Source organism: Dromiciops gliroides, chromosome 6 (assembly GCF_019393635.1).
Source record: "Dromiciops gliroides isolate mDroGli1 chromosome 6, mDroGli1.pri, whole genome shotgun sequence".
NCBI classification, from domain to species: domain Eukaryota; kingdom Metazoa; phylum Chordata; class Mammalia; order Microbiotheria; family Microbiotheriidae; genus Dromiciops; species Dromiciops gliroides.
Window position 1 is genome coordinate 101,883,356 of NC_057866.1, and position 20,573 is coordinate 101,903,928.

Sequence of the window (20,573 nt, forward strand, 5' to 3'; positions counted from 1 at the left end):
CCTAGGGAATCTTCAGGTCACCTGATGGTTAACTAGTATGGTAGGACACAATGTAATTCAATAAATACTGATTAGGAACCTAAAAAATACAAAGTACTGTATCAGGTGCTGGAGGTACACAGACAAAAACCAAGAATGGTCCCTGACCTTGAAGAGCTTCTACCCTGGGTCCCACTACAACAACACTGACCCCTTCCTGGGACAGCCTTAAGTCATCATTAGACCTCTCTCTAGACTCACCCTAACAAAAATGACCTGTCCTACTTCCCATTTTTCTAAAGCTCTAGTCTCAAGTAGCTGTTAGTTTCCAGTTTTTATGGGAAAGGGTCCAATAAAAATGGACACTACTAAGGTGTTAGGCAGCTGCCAGGGAGTGAAGTCCATTGGAAAGTACAAGGAAGGAATCTAGGAGGACACGACCCTTGGAAGGAGGGTATTACTTGTTTGGTCTCTGCTGTCCCTGAGCAGGTGCTAGGAAAAACAGGCTCTGGCTTATGTGGTAAACCAAGGTAGGCACTGGGAGCTCTCAACAAACCATCTGGCACTCTAGAGAAGGGACTAAGGTGGGCCATGGCCTCATGTAAGGATTGGATAATGGAAAGGAGTCCTGGTGTTGCCTAAGCCCCCTTAGCATCAGCCACACGGGCTAATGGAGACTTCTGTACACACAGCCCACAACAGGTTTCTGATGTACAGTTACATCAGGCTTGTTATGGCCCTGGGGACCCCAGAAGTTTTGTGGGGCACACCAAAAGAACCTTCTCCTTGAGAAACTAAACCAAAGGACAGACACACCTAAAGAGATGAGCAGCACCAGGATCAGGACTGAGCTAGCTCCGGGACCACCCTGGGGAGCTAAGACTAGGTGTGGCTGCTGCCTTTGTGGCATGAGGACAGAGATAGCTTGAGCCTCCCCTCACCCAACTTCCCCCAGCCACCACCAGTGGGGGATGGTCCTCCCCCAATAAGGGAACTTTCCACAGTCACATGATCACCCCCATCAGTCCTCTATAAAAGTATTTCCCTGTCTCCAGCTAGAGGAAATAGGTATGTCAGAGCCATGCCTCTGTGCCATGCCTTCTCCCCATGAGAAGAAGTCCAAGGATTTCTCTCTTGGTTTCCTTTCCCTAGCACCCTAAATAAACTATTATTTTCCTCTAATTGGATTTGTGTGCAAGAGGGTATATAATTCTTTAAAGACGAATTCCTAAGAACCCCTACCCCAAACCCCTACCTGTTTTCCCCATTACAAAGCTCAAAGGGGATGTCAGCTTATGGAACGAATCTTTTCCTGGGCTTTCTTTGTTAAACCCCAAAGGGCCCTGGCCCCTCCCTTCAGACTCCCAGCCTGTTGGGGTAGCTCCACTACCTTTTCATTTTCCACTTTCTGAGCAGGCCTGATTTCACCTTGTTGCAAGAGGACAGGAAAATGGGACCTCATTACGGGCTCCTGGCTGACACTGCAGATGGCAAAATGCTGGAGAAACCTGGAAAAACAAAAACCGATGCGATTACCCTCCAATCTCCAAAAACAACCTGAATGTGCCCATTCAGGCAGGAAGCTCTAGACTGGCTGACTGTAAGATAAACCTTGGGGCGCTTTCCTCTCAAGAATCAAAGTGTCCCCAGTGTGACATGACTGCCCTGGCCAAAGAGGGGAGCTGGGAATGCCCCAGGGGCTTGACCTCCATGCCAACCAGACGATTCACTTTCTGTTCCTCCCAAAATAATATCCAGAAAGTTCCACAAACCATCCACAAACAGGAAACCCAGGGGCTTACCTGTCTAGCTCTGGGAGACGGGCATTCAGGAGTTTGAACTGGTTCCCTCTTTCCCCAACAGGATGGGACTGGGCATTAAAGAGTTTTTGCAAATTAGAGTATCTGAAATAAGAAATATTGGTACAGTTGAATGCTATGTAAGTTTAAGAGTTAATTTTGCTTATAATTAATCCCTTGAAAACTCTTTCTGGAGTATTTTCATTTGTTCAAAAATCTTTGTGTTTCTAATGCCAATAAAAGGCTGAATGAATTTGTGATTCTTTAGGACTGATTATACGGAATACTACAGAGCATTCATATCGTCCACTTTTTAGGCATGTGGCACATGGCCATGTCACCGCTGGTAGCCCATAAGAGAGGGAAAAGCAGGAACAACTGAGCATTCAGTTGGTTCACCTCCTCAGGAACCATGTGTGTAAAGAAAGCTTGGGTGAGTTGACAGCAACTGCAGCGTGATTTTCTGATTCTTTGTTATTTCATCTCTCAAGAATTCTGGATAATAGAGTGTGTGGCATATAAACAGTTCAGGCTGATAAACAAGATGTTAGCATTGGTCCTTTCAAAGCCCCAGCAAGCCACAAACATGACATGGACAGAATCAAAGACCCTCAATGACAAGGTGTACATCATTTAGCAATTATACCCAGGGAGGAAAGCCCAAAGACGAAGAGCAGTGACTTACAATCTTCTTTGTTCTTCAGATAATCCATCTTCCTGGATCACTTTTAAAGCCGGCGCTGAGTTAGCTGGGTGTTGCCAGGGAGAGAAGACCTAGAAAAACCGAATCCATGCAAGGAGCATTTAAAAACTAACAATAGGATGTAGAAGCCTCACGGGGATTGGGCTGTTGTTGAAAACCTAAACTGTCAGCTCCAAGCCAAGACAAGAACAAACACTCTTTCCTCTAAATGGGGCCTCGACGCACATTTTCCCAAACAAGCACCATCGTTCTCTGGGTCCCTGCTTCTGAGGTGTTTACTATTGACAGAGGCAACAACACAGATAGAATGAGAGAGATGGGGGGGAAGGGGCAGAGAGCGAGAGAGGAGAGAGTGAGAACACGAGCAAGCACATGTTTTTTCATCATGGCAATGTTTTCCCTGGAGCCCGTAATAAACAAGGAAGACTCATGCCTCTCTCTCTGGAGTGGTTTGGGTGCAGCTGCAGGGAGGCTGGGGAATGGGGAGAACTCTGGACATACTATTGGACTCATTGCTGGGCCTCTTGTCTGAGTCCACAGCCTAAATAAATAGGCAAGGGGAGAAAGGTGAGACAGAAAAAGGAAAGGAAAAACCAGTGGGGGCTCATCCTGGGAACCTTCCTTCACAGCCTTTGATTAAGGAGGCTATAGATTTTTTTTTTTTTGCAGGGCAATGAGGGTTAAGTGACTTGCCCAGGGACACACAGCTAGTAAGTATCAAGAGTCTGATTCAGCATTTGAACTCAAGTTCTCCTGAATCCAGGGCTGGTGCTTTATCCACTATGCCATCCAGCTACCCCATCCAGCTACCCCAAGGACATAGACTTTTGCAGAATCATAAGTTGAGAGGGAAGCAGCCTCTCTCTAAATTTCTGCAGCCTTTCCCCTGGAAATAAACAATGTCCTTACTACCATGATGGGGAGAGCTGTTGTGAGAGAAGCTCTTTAGAATCCTCAAAACGCTCCCTAGATAAATATTAGCTATTATTACTCCAAAATTCTTCACGTGTTTCTATGTCCTTTTACATATTCGCTTAATTAATTCAACAGCTCTTTCTTAAACTCTGATTGCAACAAGTGAAGGTGAGCCTAAGACATAGCAGCTCTTAGGAGCAGATATTCCTTGTAAGTAGGCCTCTTGCCTTGCTTGGCATGATCAACACTCACCAGAGTCCCATCTACCCCTGAATCCTAACCAGCTATGTTTAGTAAAGAAGAAAAGATAAAATCAACAGTTTCTTCATGAAGGATGGCTCTTTCCCAGTGGGCAGGACTTAATGATGTAGGGAAAGCAAGGAATTAAGAGCAAAATGGTATCTGTACTGGGAAACAGGAAAACTGGGCTCCAGTAACAGCCCGGCTATTGATTCACTGTATGCTCTGCTGCAAGTCACTTCCCTCTCTGGGCCTATGAGGGATAGATTAGATGATCACTAACATTCCTTCTATCTCTGAAATTGTCTCATTCTAAATACTTTTAGCTGGAGACAGCTAGGGATAGGTCTATCAGAGTTATCAAGGTGACATTCTCTAAGCACCAAGAATCATGGGACACAGCAGACATGGGAGCAAAAATAATGGCCAGGACATGGCCACAAGCTTTGTGATCAAGGGGGAAGCCATGTCCTGGGCTTGCCCAATGGAAGACAGCCTTAAGAATAAGTAGTGCTGGGGGCAGCTAGATGGCGTAGTGGATAAAGCACCGGCCCTGGATTCAGGAGTATCTGAGTTCAAATCCGGCCTCAGACACTTGACACTTACTAGCTGTGTGACCTTGGGCAAGTCACTTAACCCCCATTGCCCCACAAAATTAAAAAAAAATTTAAAAAAAAAAAGAATAAGTAGTGCTAAAAAATTTTTTTTTAATTTTTTTAAATAAAAAAAAAGAATAAGCAGTGCTTTAACATTTCAAAAATCAATGGGGGGGGGGCAGCTAGATGGCGAAGTGGTTAAAGCATTGGCCCTGGATTCAGGAGTACCTGAGTTCGAATCTGGCCTCAGACACTTAACACTTGCTAGCTGTGTGACCCTGGGTGAGTCACTTAACCCCCATTGCCTCACTAAAAAAAAATAAAAATAAAAAAATCAATGGAGGGGGCAGCTAGGTGGCACAGTGGATAGAGCACCGGCCCTGGAGTCAGGAGTACCTGAGTTCAAATCCGGCCTCAGACACTTAACACTTACTAGCTGTGTGACCCTGGGAAAGTCACTTAACCCCAATTGCCTCACTTAAAAAAAAAAAATCAATGGAGAAAAGAGATGAAGGAGAGAGAATAGTGATTAAAGTAGGCTCAATGTGTAAGAGTAAGGGAGTCACACAAATATCTCAGGCCTAGCTTAAAAACAAAATGTAAAACAGGGAAGAAACAGGGAAAGTGAAGAGGTAGTGCCATGAAAAGCAGGAATAATAATAACAGATGATAATCCATAGCATTTTACAACTTCAAAATGCTTTACAGACATTATCTGACTTAATCCTTTGAATGAACCCATGAGGCGGGCCAGGCAAATGTTAGCTGCACTTTACAGATGAGGAAGAAAAATTGGAGAAAATGGCAAAGTAACTTGGAGAAGACCATGGCTTTCCCAAATGGCAGAACCAAGATTTAATCCCAAAACTGTCTTTTCCAGTCTTCTGCAGTGGGAAACTGCATGAATAAACCACAACTGGAATGTGCTGGTACTCAGGGCAAAAGGAGGGCAGACAAGGTTGGGAAATAAATGATAAGATTAACTGGACTCAGTGGATTCCAGTCTCTTCTCCTTAATGAGAAAGGGCTCACACAGCATTTCATCATCAATTAATTAATTAATCAAACACTTATCAAGTACCTACTATGTGTTTGACCCTACAGGAGGCACTGGGAATACAAAGATAAAAGGGAAATGATCCCAGTGACTTGCCCAAAGGAGTTTACATTTTAATAGGGCAGAAGTTATGTATACATATATATAAGTATATGCATGAAATACATATCAAGTTAATAATAATAATAATAATAATGATAATGATAATAATAGCCAGAATTTGCATGGTGCATTATGGTTTGCAAAGTGTTTTATAAATATCATTTCATTTTATCTTCACAGCTCTAGGAGGCAGATGTTATTATTTGTATACGAGGAAAATGAAGCAGACAGGTGAAGTGACTTGCCCAGGATCTCACAGCTATTAAGAGTCTGAGGCCTGATTTGAACTCGGGTCTTTCTGACTTCAGTGGCAGAACTCTATCTACTGCAACCCCTAGCTAAGGGGATCATGGAGGCTTCTTAGGAAATACTTGAGCTGGGTCTTGAAGGAGACCAGGAATTCCAAGAGGTGAAGGTGAGAAGGGAGAGCACTCCTGGCATATGGTACGGGGCACAGCCAATGCAAAAGCAGAGACCCCAGAGATGGAGTGTCCTGTGTGAGGACCAGCAGTGTGGCTGGAACACTGTGTGTGCGCGTGTGTGTGTGGTGGTGGTGGTGGGGGGAGTAACAAGTATCTAGAAAGGTAACATGGAGCCAGGTTGTGAAAAGCTTTAAATGCTGATTAGAGGTGTTCATATTTGATCCTAGGAGCATTAGGGAGCCAGGGGGGGTTATTGAGTAGGAGGGTGACAGGGTCAGACCTGAGCTTAAAAAAATCACTTAGGCAGCAGCTTGGAAGATGAAAGAGAGTGGGGAATGACTTGAGGCATGGCACCAATTAGGAAGTTACTACAACTGTAATAACAAAAGCAGCAAGAATAATGGCCAGCATTTAAATGACACATCTAGGTTTGCAAAGCACTTTACAAAAATCTCATTTAAAAATTGTTATTCTGGGGGCAGGTGGTAGCTCAGTGGATAAAGCACCAGCTCTGGACTCAGGAGGACCTGAGTTCAAATCCAACCTCAGACACTTGACACTCACTAGCTTTGTGACCCTGGGCAAGTCACTTAACCCTCATTGCCCTGAAAAAACAACAACAACAACAATAAATTGTTATTCTGATTGATTACAGAAAGCCGAGCTTCTAAAATACCACAGTCAGTCTCTCAGAACTGGGAGGGGAGAGGAGGCTCAATCCTGCAAAAACAGGACAGATGCTAAAGAAAAAAAGAAGCTGATTATCTGCTGGATTTCCCTAGAGTCAAAGTGTATCTCTCATACTACTAGCTCTTTAAAACTGAGGGAGGAAAAAAAAAAGCAATTATAGAGCCAGCTTTGTTAGGGACAGTTTCAACCTATTCCAACCTCATCAGTTTGATCTACCTTGGGCTAAAATCTCTCCTTTCTCTAGACTTTTGCAGAAGAGTTCAGATCTCCTCTCCCTGCTGGTCTTGTATATGCATGGCATCCTCCTACTCTTGCTTTCTCGTGTGACCGAGGAGACACCTTTCTCAAAGCTCTGTTCCTAGCACCAAAACTTTGAGGAAGAGCTGGTTTGGTGCCACCCTTCAGTTGGGCCGACCAGCAGGCAGGCATTAAAACTGTCTTTCCTAATCCCCTCTCAAATTAGTGTGTCAAATTAGTGTTTAGCAGTTTATATGTTGAGCCCCCAGGTTTTCCCCACCCCAATAGATTGTAAGTGCCTTGAGGGCAGGATTTTTTGTTGTTTTTTTCTTTTTGCCTCCAGTATTCAGTACAGGAGGGGCAGGTGCTAATTCATATTAAACATATTCTTGTTGAATTAGAACGCATACATGCAAGTTTCTCAGAAAGGTGTTGAGCTCAGTCTGTCACATCTTATCTACCTCAAACATCATGCCTGAGGAGGAAGCAAATTGACCTTCTTTTTTCCTGAAACAGATTCAAGTTCAAGACCTTTCAAGTCCTTTTCCTCTTTGTTTTTTCTCTTTTCAAAAAAATCTCACAGAAGGGAACCTTTACCTCCTCAGTGGGCACTGTGGCTGTCCAGTGAGCTGATTCCCAGCCCTAGTATATCTTTATAATGTTCTTGGAGGTGGGACTCCTTGAAATGAACATCACCCTGCCTTGATTGTTGGGGAGGTCTCTGGACATAGGAAATTACCATTACCCATACTGAATTTTTTCCCCCTCCATGATCAGTAACTTAATTGACATGACAAAAATTCTTTGCCAAGCCACTTTCACCATTAAGAAACTCGGCAGAGGAAGTACCCCTAGACTTCCATCTTCACCAAGGGCTCCTACCTGAAAGAAGCCCAACCTCAGGTCATCCTCTCAGGAATTGTCAGAAAAGTCATATCATATTGTACATATATAGCCTATATCAGATTACTTGCTGTCTTGGGGAGTGGGGGAAGGAAGGGAGGGAGGGAGAAAAGTTTGAAATAGGAGATCTTGTAAGAGCGGATGTTGAGGACTATCTCTGCATGTAGCTGGAAAGTAATAAAATATTTATATGGGAAAGAAAGCACAGATAAAAAAAAGTCATATCATAGAGTGAGTTGGACAGAGGGCAGGAGAAGAAAGATAAGCCCAGACCAATAGACAACGAGCTACACTGAAAAAACTAGGAAACAGACAACTAGGAGAGAAGATGTTGAAACCTTTTCCCTAAGCCCTTTTCAAAGTCTTTCTTTCTAGCAGCCCTGGTACAGCTTTGGGGTCCTCCCTGTCAGGGAAAAGGAGACAACTAGCCATGAAACTAGTCAAACAGACAGGAAGTACCATACTCAAACATCAATGAGGATATTGTCTGTTTTCTAAAACTGGAATGAACTAACTAGAATAGACCACAAATAAGAATTCCAGTAGACACTACAGGCTATTAACAAGGGAGTTAATAAATAAGTAATCACTAGGAGCTAGGGATATCTACAAAAATGAAGAAGATTTTTCTCACACAAAAGATTAGGAGAGTCAGGTGCAGAATCGTGCCTCTCATACTGCAGGGAAGAAAGGAACTGGTGATTAGAGGCTGCAAGTGCTTGTGCAGTCTAGAAACCTGGGTCAAAGATTCTACTAGTTAGGGTCAAAGGCACCTAACATCTAGACTAAGGAGCCAAACATCATGGCAGGACCACAAAGAATGATTTTTCTTGGATCATGAAAGAGAGCTTTTAGTGCAACCAGACACCTAAGATGGGTCCAAACCCAGGGTCTGAAAAAACAAAGGGTGGCTCTTAAAAAGAAGAAATAAAATCATGGACTGGGTGAGAATCTTCATAGAAACCCCAACCCCCTCAATTATTGACTCTTTTAGACTCTTAAGCCTCACATCCCCCAGATCTAACTCAATGGGGAAGCACTGCAAGTTGGCTTAATCCCAATGACCCTCTTCCATGTAATGGTGGCCATTTTCTTATCAAATAGCTCAAACTGTCTTGTCCCTTGTGCTTCCCTCCTTTTCTCAGCCAGTGGTTTAGAGACCCCAGGTAACATCAGTCCAAGCTTTGCTTCTAGGTTTCTGAGGACTGGAGTTGTTACCCCATTTTGGTAGCTCCTTCAATGAGGTCTCACCAAAGGTCAGTGATAGTCAATATAAGGCCTTTTACCATTCTCAGTGCTACTGCTTCATGAAGAATCCATGTAGCTCTTCCAATATCATTGCTGTTTTCCCTAACAATCATCATTCTGTTTCCCATTCACTTTTTAATTGCTTGAAATAAAACAACAGTAGTTTTATAATACAAAAAAATTTAATTAAGCACCTACTATGTGCTTATGTTTTGCCCCCAAACATTTCTTTCTTTAAAGAAATCCTGAAATAAACTGGTGTTACCTCTGCATAGAATGCTTGGTATATCTTGGATTTGGGGAAAAAGGCAATCATCAGAAAGTTGCTTGGTGTGTGGAATTCAACTGGAAGATAAGGAAGCAAGGAACTTTTGAACTCTATCAATAAGACAGCAACAACACTGGTGGAGTCCTAAAAAGAAAAGAAAAGAAGATTTCATTTACTAAAAGCACTTCTGAAAAAGAAAATGTTTCCATTGACATATGTGCTACCCATTATCCATACAGCCGATATAGAAACCAATAACCACAATCATTTGTCCATTTTCATTTCTTCTATTCGATATTTATTAAGCATCTGCTATGTTCAAGGTATTGAATGGAATGCCTTCTCACAAAGGTGAGAAACAATGCAGTGCCTGTCCTCAAAGAGTTTACAGTCTATTAGGTGGGTGAGACATTATAAGAATGAGTATAATACAAGGTAGAGTGTGATGGATACAAAGGAGAGGTTCTAGATGAAGTGATATAAGAAAATTTCAGGAGAGAAAGTTCACTTTCAATTATGGGGGACTGTATGGAAGAAGCGACATCTGGATTAGTCCTTGAGGAGAGTGACATCAGTACAGAGATGGTTGTAGGGAGATGGGATGATTTAAGGCATAGAAATTTAAGATGGCAGATTGTCAGGAGACAGAGAGAAAAGAGTGCAGTTTGGCTGGAATAGAGAGCATGTGAAGGAGAGTAGTATGAAGTCAGTTTTTGGAAAGGCAGGTTACAACCAGATTATAGAAGGTTTCCATACCAGGATAAGGAATTTATATTTATTTAATAGTTTAGGGAGTCACTGAAGGTGTCTACATAAAGAGAAGTGAGATGATCAGAGCAATGGGATTAATTGAGCAGAGGTGTCAAATATAGGCAGAGGGAAGGGGACAGGCTAAAGGCATGAAGATCTGCTAATATACCATCATAACAGCTGAAGCAAGAAAAGGTAAGGTCTAAACTAGGACAGTTATAGAGGATGTGGTGAGGAGGGCACAGATGTGAGAAATAGTGCTGGGGTTAGGAAAAAATAAGACTAGACAACTGATTAGCTATTAGGAAGTAGGGCAGAGGGGAAGAGTAATGACAGCTCCGAATTTGTTATGGTTCAGGAATGGAGAATATTTGGAGTAGTTGGCATTTACACAGCTCTTTAAGGTTTGCAAAGAACCTTAGACATGCTATCTCATTTGACCCTCCAATAACCCAGGAAGGCAGGTTTTATTATTATCCTCATTTTACAGATAAAGAAATTGAAGCAGAGGCAAGTTAAGTGACTTGCCCAGGGTCACCCAGCTAGCAGTTTTTGAACATCAGTCTTCCTGCCTCCTGGTCCATTGTGCTATCCACTATATCACCTGACTGCCACATCAGACCTGCCAGAGTCCCAGGTATTCTCAAATAAATCAGTGACTCCCAAAGGAAAGGAAGAATAGTGGCAAAGTTAGCCACTTTCACAGTCTCAGCAGTTAGTGTTTTGCTCCTCCAGATGTGACAATATTTCTGTCTGCCTTTCTTCTTCCCCTATCTCCCCCACAGGACTAAGAGAAAATTAGAGAGGAGTCTCGCATTTCCATATGGGATGTCCAAAACTCTACTTTCCAGAGAAAGCCACTCCCCTCCTCTACCTTGTGAAAGTAGAGTGCTAGTCAGAGTTCCTACAGGCATTTCTCTCAAGCAGGTGAAGCTTGTCTTCATTTCCCCCCTTTCATTACCAACTTCTCTCATTTCCTTGCCCCACCTGGGCCTCATTCTGGCAAGGTCCTGTTCTCAGATAGTTGGCATAGTTGAAAAGCAATATGATCAACTAATTAATCCTTGCTCATGTATTAGCTGATATTAAAGTATGATACCTTTTAGACATAGCTAAACTCTAATGGGAGACTCTGAAGCTCTGACAAGCCTTCTAGACCTAAGGAATGCATCTTCATAATGATCAAATGTCAGGAAACCTGACAGGTGCTTAGAGGACAGATTTTTGTTCCTGACGTCCATTATATCACACCTCATAGGTGTCTCCCTATTCTAGCTCCTCAGAGGAAGAGCCTTGTACCCACAGAAGGAGGGACCAGTCTCCCAGCTTTGGTGCCAGGCACATCAAGGGGCCTAAGTTAAGTTCCAAACACACATCTGGGACAGCTGTTAGGAGTCAGCTTCACTTAGGGACTTCCTCTATAGCAAAAGAGGACATAACCTGACTCTTTGAGGTCAGTGTCACCCTAATAGCTATTATGCGAAGTCACTTCAGAAGTCAGGTATTTCTTAGGACATGGTCCCCTTTCTAATAGACTATAGCCTCAACCCAACCACACACAGAATTAGAACAATTCTCATTAATAGAGACCTAACAATAGCCCTCTCCCCCCCAAAAAAAAAGATAGGCTGTAGGTCTATGGGTCTATTAAGGCACTTTTTTCTTTTTCTGTAAATACTGGTTAAAATTCAGTATTAGTAATATGTTATTAAAATTGGCCTAATACAAATAATTCTCTTTTAACAAATTATACACGTTTGGGAATTAATAAAGATTCACTAAGGAAAGAAGTCACATCCATCTAATCCCCAGAAAAATGTATCATTTGAAGTCCAAGACAGAACACAGCAAGAGCCCTAGATTTTTATCAAATGCAACAGCTTTCCCAAAAGAGGAATTTGCCCAATCATCAGCAAGAAATAAGCCTAAATTCTCGGGAAGGGTACAGTCTTGTTCACCAAATGTTAGAGCACTAAAAGGGGACAAAGCTGCTCAAGGCTGATTAGAACTAATCAATGGGAGTCCTGTTTCACACAGCAGGGAGCAAAACTGATGGAGATTACAATCCAGAGAAGTGGAGAAGATGAAAATAGCTCCAGGTTGAGGAAGGGACTTATGGAAGGGAGACAGCAGGTCTGTCACTAATGTTTAAAGAAAGGCAGGCATCACTGTGGTTGATATCTAACCTTTTGATCAAAAATGCCTTCCCAGCAACTGTAGCCACATACCCTTTTCAGACAGTCCAGGACAGTAAATCTGTTTTGTTCTCATTAAAAACTCACACCCAAGCATGTCACTGACTGGGTCTTCACCCTTCCTTTCAGAAAGCTAGTCTGCAGGAGGACCAAAGAGTTCCTCTTTTCTGTGCCATGAGGTTGCCATCACATGGCAAAGCTGCCCACAGCCTTGTCCGAATCACCCTCCTTCACCTCTTGCCCTTTTTCCTTCACTGTGGCTTGTCCCGAACTGTTAAGAAACAATAAAACTTGACTTTAGGCTTTTAACAAATATCTGGCACAGTCTCAAGGCTGATAGCTGGATATCACAAAAAGCCACAGTTGCATGAAAAGAGAGTCTCTGGAATGAAACAATTAAAGGAAGGTCAGTATTAAAATAGCTCCTGAATTACAAAGGTTCAGTCAATGTAGCATTGAGGAGAAAGGGAACAAAGATAAGGAGAGTCTCTTGTTGGTTTTGTTTTTTTTCTGGTATTTGGGTTGAAATATTTGTTGCATCCTAGCCATTATTTGCTTACTACATTAAGTGGCTGAGGCTGCAGGGACAGAAGTGCATTGAGTGTGAGCTCCTCCAGGGGTAAATGGATAGGCATCTGTTCTGCCTCCCACTGGGACAGCTTCCCTGATGATAGTGCCAATGGGAAGTTGGCTTATCCGGCCTTCATCAGATACAGTGTCCTGCACCATACTGATAGGCTCCCTAAGAACATCGTGAACTCACGTCAAACTCTGGTTTCGGTCAACCAAATATCACTACTATATGGAGATTGCTCTGGTAATGGAGATTACTCAGAGAGCCCAAGTACTCAACTTCCCTCTCTGACACCAACAGGGAAGGGAAGTAACCATGATCAGACTCCTTAGAGGGCATGTGAACACTAGCCAATAGAATAACCTTCCGTGCGTCAGCAGAGGGAGGGGAAAAACAGAAGCTTGAGTACTTAAGACTCTCTACCCAGTAACCCAGGCTCCCAGGGATCAGTCCAGTTAGACCGAGGACAGGTGCCCAGATGAGTTTTATACTGGATCAGAGGCAAAGATAAAGTGTCTCCTTTGGAGTTGCCCTTCACATCACCATGGACCCCCTTAGCATTCTACCTTCAGCTAGTCCATCTATGACATAAGATAGTAGTTAGTTTTGAGTGGGAAGTGATAACCTCTTCTGGAAATCAATGTTGGTCCCCTATAAGATTCATGACCAAAGGCTTTAAATATTTTCTGACAGTTCTCAGAGAGTAGAAATGTTTTGTATGTCCCTTTGTTCTAGCCTTATACCCAGCAAAACATTCTACTATCTAGTATATTCACTGAGAAAAAAATAATTATATGAATATTACTTGTCACTCAAGGGCGAGCAAGGTACCTTCAGGTAAAAAGAGGAGGTAGCATGTGTCAAGTGAGTTAAACCACCACTATCATCCCCACCACCGTCTTGACTAACACCCCCATGCAGATCCAATGGAAACATCTTTTTTTTTTTTTTTTTTTAGTGAGGCAATTGGGGTTAAGTGACTTGCCCAAGGTCACACAGCTAGTAAGTGTTAAGTGTCTGAGGCCGGATTTGAACTCAGGTACTCCTGACTCCAGGGCCGGTGCTCTAGCCACTGCGCCATCTAGCTGCCCCTCAATGGAAACATCTTAAGACACCAAAGTCAAGAGTCTTGAGTAAACCAGTATCCCTCAAGACCAACAACCCTACTTCCATCCTGTACCCTACACCATCGTTGAAGAGGGGCAATCCCTGAAGGGAAAGGGTCTACCTCCTTTGACACTACTGCCAACTACTGACTAATTGCCACAAAAGCACAGGTAAGCCCAAGAGCTCTGTGAAAAGGCAGTGGCTCCCAGAGCACAGATCTTACTTCTATGCCTGCACCTACAGCCATCAAATAGAGATGTAACCCTTATGGAGATGCAACCTTGTGAAAGTCCCAGCTTCCTCAGCAACCATAGCTATTGAAGACCCAAAACAAAGTTCTTGACACTAAAACCATTAGAACTGTCAAATAGTTCAAAATAATAAAGTGATATGATTTTATCAGTGGAAACAACATTAAAGAAGATGCACTACCATTTGCTTTACTGCATATCCCTAAGAACCATGCAACCTTTCCACAGGACTTGTAGCTGAAACTTCTATGTGTGTTGTCCCTCCCATTAGAATGTGAGCTCCTTGAGGGCAGAGAGTGGCCCTGCTTTTCTATTTATGTCCTTAGCACTTAGCACCATGCTTTGCATGTATTAAGTGTTTAATAACTGTTTTTTCTATCATTTCTAAAGCCCCTCCCAATTGTTTATAAAACTTTAACTTTAGAATTCTTTCCCAAAGAGAAATGTTTCTATACTCTTCCTTATAGTATCATTCTCTTTTTTTTTTTTTTTAGTGAGGCAATTGGGGTTAAGTGACTTGCCCGGGGTCACACAGCTAGTGTTAAGTGTCTGAGGCTGGACTTGAACTCAGGTACTCCTGACTCCAGGGCCGGTGCTCTATCCACTGTGCCACCTAGCTGCCCCGTATCATTCTCCTATAGTTTACAAGGGCATGGAAAAATCTTCTTCCAAAACATGTCATTTATCTGTCTCCATCCCCTTTGCAGAGAGCTACCGTTTCTTTTTTGAATTCTGTGCTTAACGAAGACCAAATAAGAGGAACATTTCTAGACATAAAGTAGAAGAGAAGAAAAGGATCTAAATGAAGCTGCAAAGCCATATCTTGACCATCTTTTCTTTTTCAGCATAATAAATTCAATGTATTATTTTTAAAGCTATTCTAGTTTGTTTTATCCCATGAATTTTAAAAATGCCTCAGTGATGAGCTTCTCTTCCCACCCCAATTTTCTATAGACCCATTGCTGACCACTCTCACCCCACAATATCCCCTAGAGAAATTAGAAGAAAAGCAAACCCCTTGTATCAGATATGCATAGCCAACCAGAACAAACACCCATATTGGCCATGCCCCCAAACCTACATCTTACTATGCACCTTGAGTTCATCATTTCTCTACCAGAAAGTCAGGAATATTTTTCAACAATCTTTCAGAATGGTCAGTCACTACATTTATCAGAGTTTTTTCAAAGCTGTTTGTCTTTCCACTGTTCTTATTATATAAATTGTTTCTTAGTTCACTCTGCATCAGTTCATATAAGTCTTCCCAGACTTCCCTGAAACTGTACCTTGTGTTATTTCTTTTGGTACCATATTTGAATACAACCACATACAGGGCATCTACATGATACAGTAGATGGAGTGTTGAATTTGAAGGCATGTTAGGAAGACCCAAGTTCAAATCTGGCCTCGGACACTTACTATCTGTGTGACCTTGGACAAATCATTTGACCTCTGTTTATTTAAATTTCCTCCTATGTTAAATGGGAATAATAATAGCACCTACCCTGTAGGATTGTGAGGATCAAATGAGATAATATTTGTAAAACATTTTAAATACCTTCAAGCACTATAGAAATACTAGCTATTATATACCATAATTTGTATAGTCGTATCTTAATTGGACTAAATTTGGAACACAAAAGGAACTGCTTTTAATATTTTTTGTACTAATGGGTCCTTTTCCTCTTTCTTTGATACGTTTGGAGGTTCAGAACTACTAGTGAGTGGCATCACTGGATCAAAATATATCACTTAGGTAACTTCTTTGAGTCTAACCCTAAATTACTTTACAGGATGGCTAGACTAATTCATGGCTCCATCAACGACATATTAGTGTACCAGTTTTCCTGCAACCCCTCCTATAAATTGTCAATTTCCTTTTTTGGGTCACTTTTTTTTTTTTTTTTTTGCGGGGCAATGGGGGTTAAGTGACTTGCCCAGGGCCACACAGCTAGTAAGTGTTAAGTGTCTGAGGCTGGATTTGAACTCAGGTACTCCTGAATCCAGGGCCAGTGCTTTAACCACTGCGCCATCTAGCTGCCCCCTTGGGTCACTTTTGCTAATCTGATGACTGTGAGGTGGAAGCTTAGATTGGTGGAATTTGCATTTCTCTAATTAGTAATGTGAAGCATTTTTTCAAATAATCCTTGATAGCATGGATTCTTTCTTCTTAAAACCGCTTATTTTTATCCTGCAGGTGATATAAAAAGAAATGATACAATAAAAATAAGGAAAATGCAGGCCTGGTACTAGTGAAACACTTACCCCATCATAGAAGCAGATGGAATTCATGTGATTCTTAGAGATGGTAATACTTCCATAATGACGGTGGGAAAACAAAAGGCCATCTGAAAAGAAATAAAATTTTCCTGAAAGAAAGAGAGAACCCATTAGAGATGGTTTTGGCACATCTCAGGACACTCAATGCTGCTGACTCAGACCTAGTTCTGTGATGAGTATTCTCTTTAACATGAACTATACTTCACTTACAGCTTTAGAGTTTGCAAAACCTCAATCCACTTTCTCAACTGAACTCCTCAACAACCCTGAGGAAAAGGCAGGATAGAGATTATTAACCTCATTTCACAGATGAGAAAACTAAGGCTCAGAGACATTGTGAGTCACACAGGTATCAATGGGGGCCTCAGAACTCAAACCCAAGTCTTCTGCTGACAAATATAAAGTTCTTTCTACTATTTCATGACATCTCAGTTAGTAGGGCAACCCCAAGATGGAAAGAGCAAGAATTTATTAAGTACCCACTATGTGATAAGCACTTTTCAAATATTATCTCATTAGATAATGAAGCACTTTAGTCTCATCAGCTTCAAGCGTGTATTTAAAGTCACAATTTGCATATGGTGCTATATTGCATCCCATAAAATGGGTGAACTTTCATGGCTCCTGTCTTCTCAAACCTTACAACCAAAGAGACAGACAGTACAACAGAATAGAATAACATTGATCACGAAACAGGAAGATATTTTCATTCCACAGTACAAGGGGAAGAGAAATTGTCCTTACTTATAGGGGTCTCCTTGGGCCAGAATTTTGGTCTAGACTTTATGGTTATCACTTTGTGAACTTCTGGTCAGACTGGATTTGTGCACATGGATATGGATAATGGGTGTGTCACTTTGGAGCCCTAGCTCCAGAAGGGATGAAGTGAGCCCAAGCCCAGGTGACAGGGTCAAGTGAGAGAACAGCCATTAAAGGAGGGGGTGGGGTAAATAAATCAGTAGAGCTCTGCAGATACTCAGAGATCCAAGAGCTAATATCAGTAGTGGCATTCTCAGGAACAGCAAGAAGGGCCAGAATTAGAGCTCTGATAGGAAAACTCAAGATCCCCAACATCCATAGAGTCATGGGGTCATGCCAGTGAAGCCTTCAAGGCTTCACTGGCAATGAGGAAGAAATACCAGGAAGATGTCGAGTGGTTTAATAACAAGTTGTAAGTAACAAAAGATTCACAGTTTCATGTATACAAAGTCCTCTTCTTAGTTTAGAGAAATGTTCACATTTGTTAATGTTTATGAACTTCATGATAATAAAAAGAATTTCTAAAACTGCCAAGTGATTGATGAAAACTTCAATGAGTCTTGGGCCCAGGTATGGTGGTGGTAGTGGTGGTATATCCCTGAGAATAACCATGTAACTGTACAACTATTCCTACACTCAAGAGCTATTTGCTTAATTTCAAAGTGGATGGATGATTCTAAGTTCCTCAAGTTCCTGAAAACACTAAGCTGACACCAGCTCCTGGACCATTTGGAGGCCCACACAAAGAAATATAGCATTTGCAGTTGTGTCTGACTCTTCATGATCCCATTTGGGGTTTTCTTGGCAAAGATACTAGAGTGGTTTGCCATCTCCTTCTCTAGCTCATTTTGTAGATGAGGCAACTGAGACAAAAAGGGTTAAGTGACTTGCCCAGGGTAACATAGCTAATAAGGGTCTGAAGCCAAATTTGAACTCAGGAAGACAAGTCTTCCTGACTCCAGGCCTGACATTTTCTCCATTGTACTTAAATCATTCATGTGTCTATAATGAGAAACAAATGATCCCTAAAACCTCTTTCAGCTCAAAATCTATGATTCAAAATGAAGTAATGTATGTGAAGTGGTATACATCATTTATTAGTGTATATTGGAGCTTAAAGTCAAACAAAATCCCCCTAGTTTTTTTTCCTATATAAATTGTTATCTAGCCACATTTTCCCCATCCTGTACCTGGGTGTAAGTTCTTGAGTCTAACTGTTGGATTCCACATTTTCAAGATCTATTCCTTCTAGCTGGCTAATTAGATTTGGCCACAGTCCCAAAGTTGAGCAACTTTTTGGATTCCAATTTGGTCATTCAACTTATCATCATCTCTCTCCCCCATGTCTTTGTATCATCTACAATTTGATAAGCATGACACCTAGGCTTCCATTCAATGCACACCTGAAGGGCTTTTTGATGATCCATGGTTCCGTCTTTAAAAATGACAAAAGGGATTCCAGGTGCATGAGAGAACAAGTATATTTATAACAAGGGGAATCCTAATTAAGGAGTCCTTGCCCTCGAGGCCTCAGATTTGCAAGAATGGATTAATGAGGAAGGGAAGTTGAAGTTTCAGGACAAGACTTGGGATCTCTGCCCCATACCTGCCTCAATGACCTTATGTTTACTTAATGAAAACACAAACCCTTAAATGGTCAGTATTTCCTTTTCTCACAGACTCTAATGAGTGTCTGCCTTGGCCTGTCAGCTCCCTAAGAGTAGGGCCCAGGGCCAAGTGGCTCTCACTCTACTGCATCCAGCACAACTAAGCACATATTTACTGAAGGCCTAGTGGGATGATAAATGATGAGCTCTCCAGGCACCGCCCACACATCTTACAAGGTAAGAATTAAACAAGAGATAAACAGAGGCTGAGGCAGATGGACATCAGAGAATACACATGTATGAGCACACATCTAAGAACCAGTGAGCCAGATGGCAGGGACTGGTGACAGTGGAAAGGGATTTCTGAACGGCAGGGCCTGCACAGCAGGTGCTCAGTGACTGCTTGGTAGTTAGTTTTCAGAGCCAGGCTAATGACTTTGGGCTCAGGGATTAATCATGATATCTGGATAGAGCTGTCCAGGAAGCTGTTCTGTCACTCCTGGTCTGGAGAGCTCCGATCTTGCCTTTCAGAACCCTTTTCTTCCTTCCTGAAGCCATCCTTGCCCCCTTCTCCACCAGTTTTCAGGACTGTCTCCCTCCTCAATTTGCCTTGAATTATGCTTGTATGCGTGCTGCCCCTCAGTAGGACATAGCTCACTGAGGGTAGTTGTTTTTGTTTTTATGACTCCCCCCATGCTCATGGTAGGCATAGAATAAATAAATGCCTGTTGAACTGACCTGGGAAGGAAGATCCCTTCCTGACTGTTGGACACCCAGGGATCAAAGTGGGAAGAAATTGGCTTCTCCCATCAGTTCTCTGATTCTAAGGGACCAATGGAAGGGAAGGCGAGGAACAGAACAGTGCGGCTCCAAGCTCCAACAAACACTTTGGGTTTTCCTCACTGATATAATTACTTAATAGATGTAAACGATAACAGCAGGTGCTATTTGCACAGAGCTTTATAGTTTACAAAGTGCTTTATGGACATAACCTCATTTAATAGAGAGCCTTCATCAATTCAGCTTATGTGAAGAGACCATAGGAAAGCTTGCTGTGTGCCCAAGGGAGTTTACACTATGAGAAACAGAGTATTTGGGAAACTTTGGCAACATTGTAGCCAGAGAATTTCCTCTCAAAGTTTCTTAGTCATACCTTCCCACTAAAGAGCAGTCTGTATGGGTACAGAGAGCTGATGAGCACAGCCTATGTGGGAAGTCCTCTTGCGTAAAAGAGTTGACGCATGGGAATGGGGGAGTGAAAGACAAGGAGGGGGCACACAGGCTCCCAACAGGACTGAGGCCTCCACACTGAGAAGATCCCCGTTCTGCCACTTTTTACCTGGCAAGTCACTCCATCGCTATGTGCCTCAGTTTTTCTAGCTGCAAAAAGAGGGCTGGACTAGATATAACCACTGAATTCCCAATGAGCCAAATTAGCCCAAATGGAGGGTTTTCCTGTCAATTAGGATTGGAATTGGATGCCCTCTGCCAAAAGATAAGAGCAAACCTATTTCCTGAATGCTTTTGCAGAAGGACCTACATCAGGTGCAGGGAGGGAGAGGTACATAAAACAGTCCCCCCGTGGGTGCAAATTATTGCATCTATCACTGGCTATAGTTGCTGCACTTGGTTTTGATAAGTTGTTTTCCTTTGTTATAAGGGAAGGCTTCCTGGTTGGGGTTAGGGGTAAGGATTTGTTCGGAAATGACTATGATGTAAAAAGAAAAGGCATCAATAAAACATTAATGAAAAAAATAAATCCAATCCAACAGTAGCCCAGTCCCTTCCCTAAGGCGCTTAGAACCTAGTAGAGTAGCTGTTGTGTACATAAATTAATATAATACAAAGTATCACATCATAAATTAGAGAGCTACAAACTAAGTGCTTTGGG

The 20,573-nt window shown here is 42.2% G+C and overlaps 1 protein-coding gene across 1 annotated transcript in view; it reads right to left on the reverse strand.

Annotated features, from left to right (window-relative positions):
- Nucleotides 1-20,573, reverse strand: part of DNAAF9 (dynein axonemal assembly factor 9) — a 167,585-nt gene that overhangs the window by 56,488 nt on the left and 90,524 nt on the right. The window contains exons 21-25 of the mRNA XM_043969556.1: nucleotides 16,302-16,405; nucleotides 9,157-9,303; nucleotides 2,464-2,552; nucleotides 1,782-1,883; nucleotides 1,370-1,487 (exon numbers count right to left, since the gene is read on the reverse strand). Of these exons, the coding sequence (XP_043825491.1) occupies nucleotides 1,370-1,487; nucleotides 1,782-1,883; nucleotides 2,464-2,552; nucleotides 9,157-9,303; nucleotides 16,302-16,405 (560 nt within the window). The remainder of the gene's footprint in view (nucleotides 1-1,369; nucleotides 1,488-1,781; nucleotides 1,884-2,463; nucleotides 2,553-9,156; nucleotides 9,304-16,301; nucleotides 16,406-20,573) is intronic.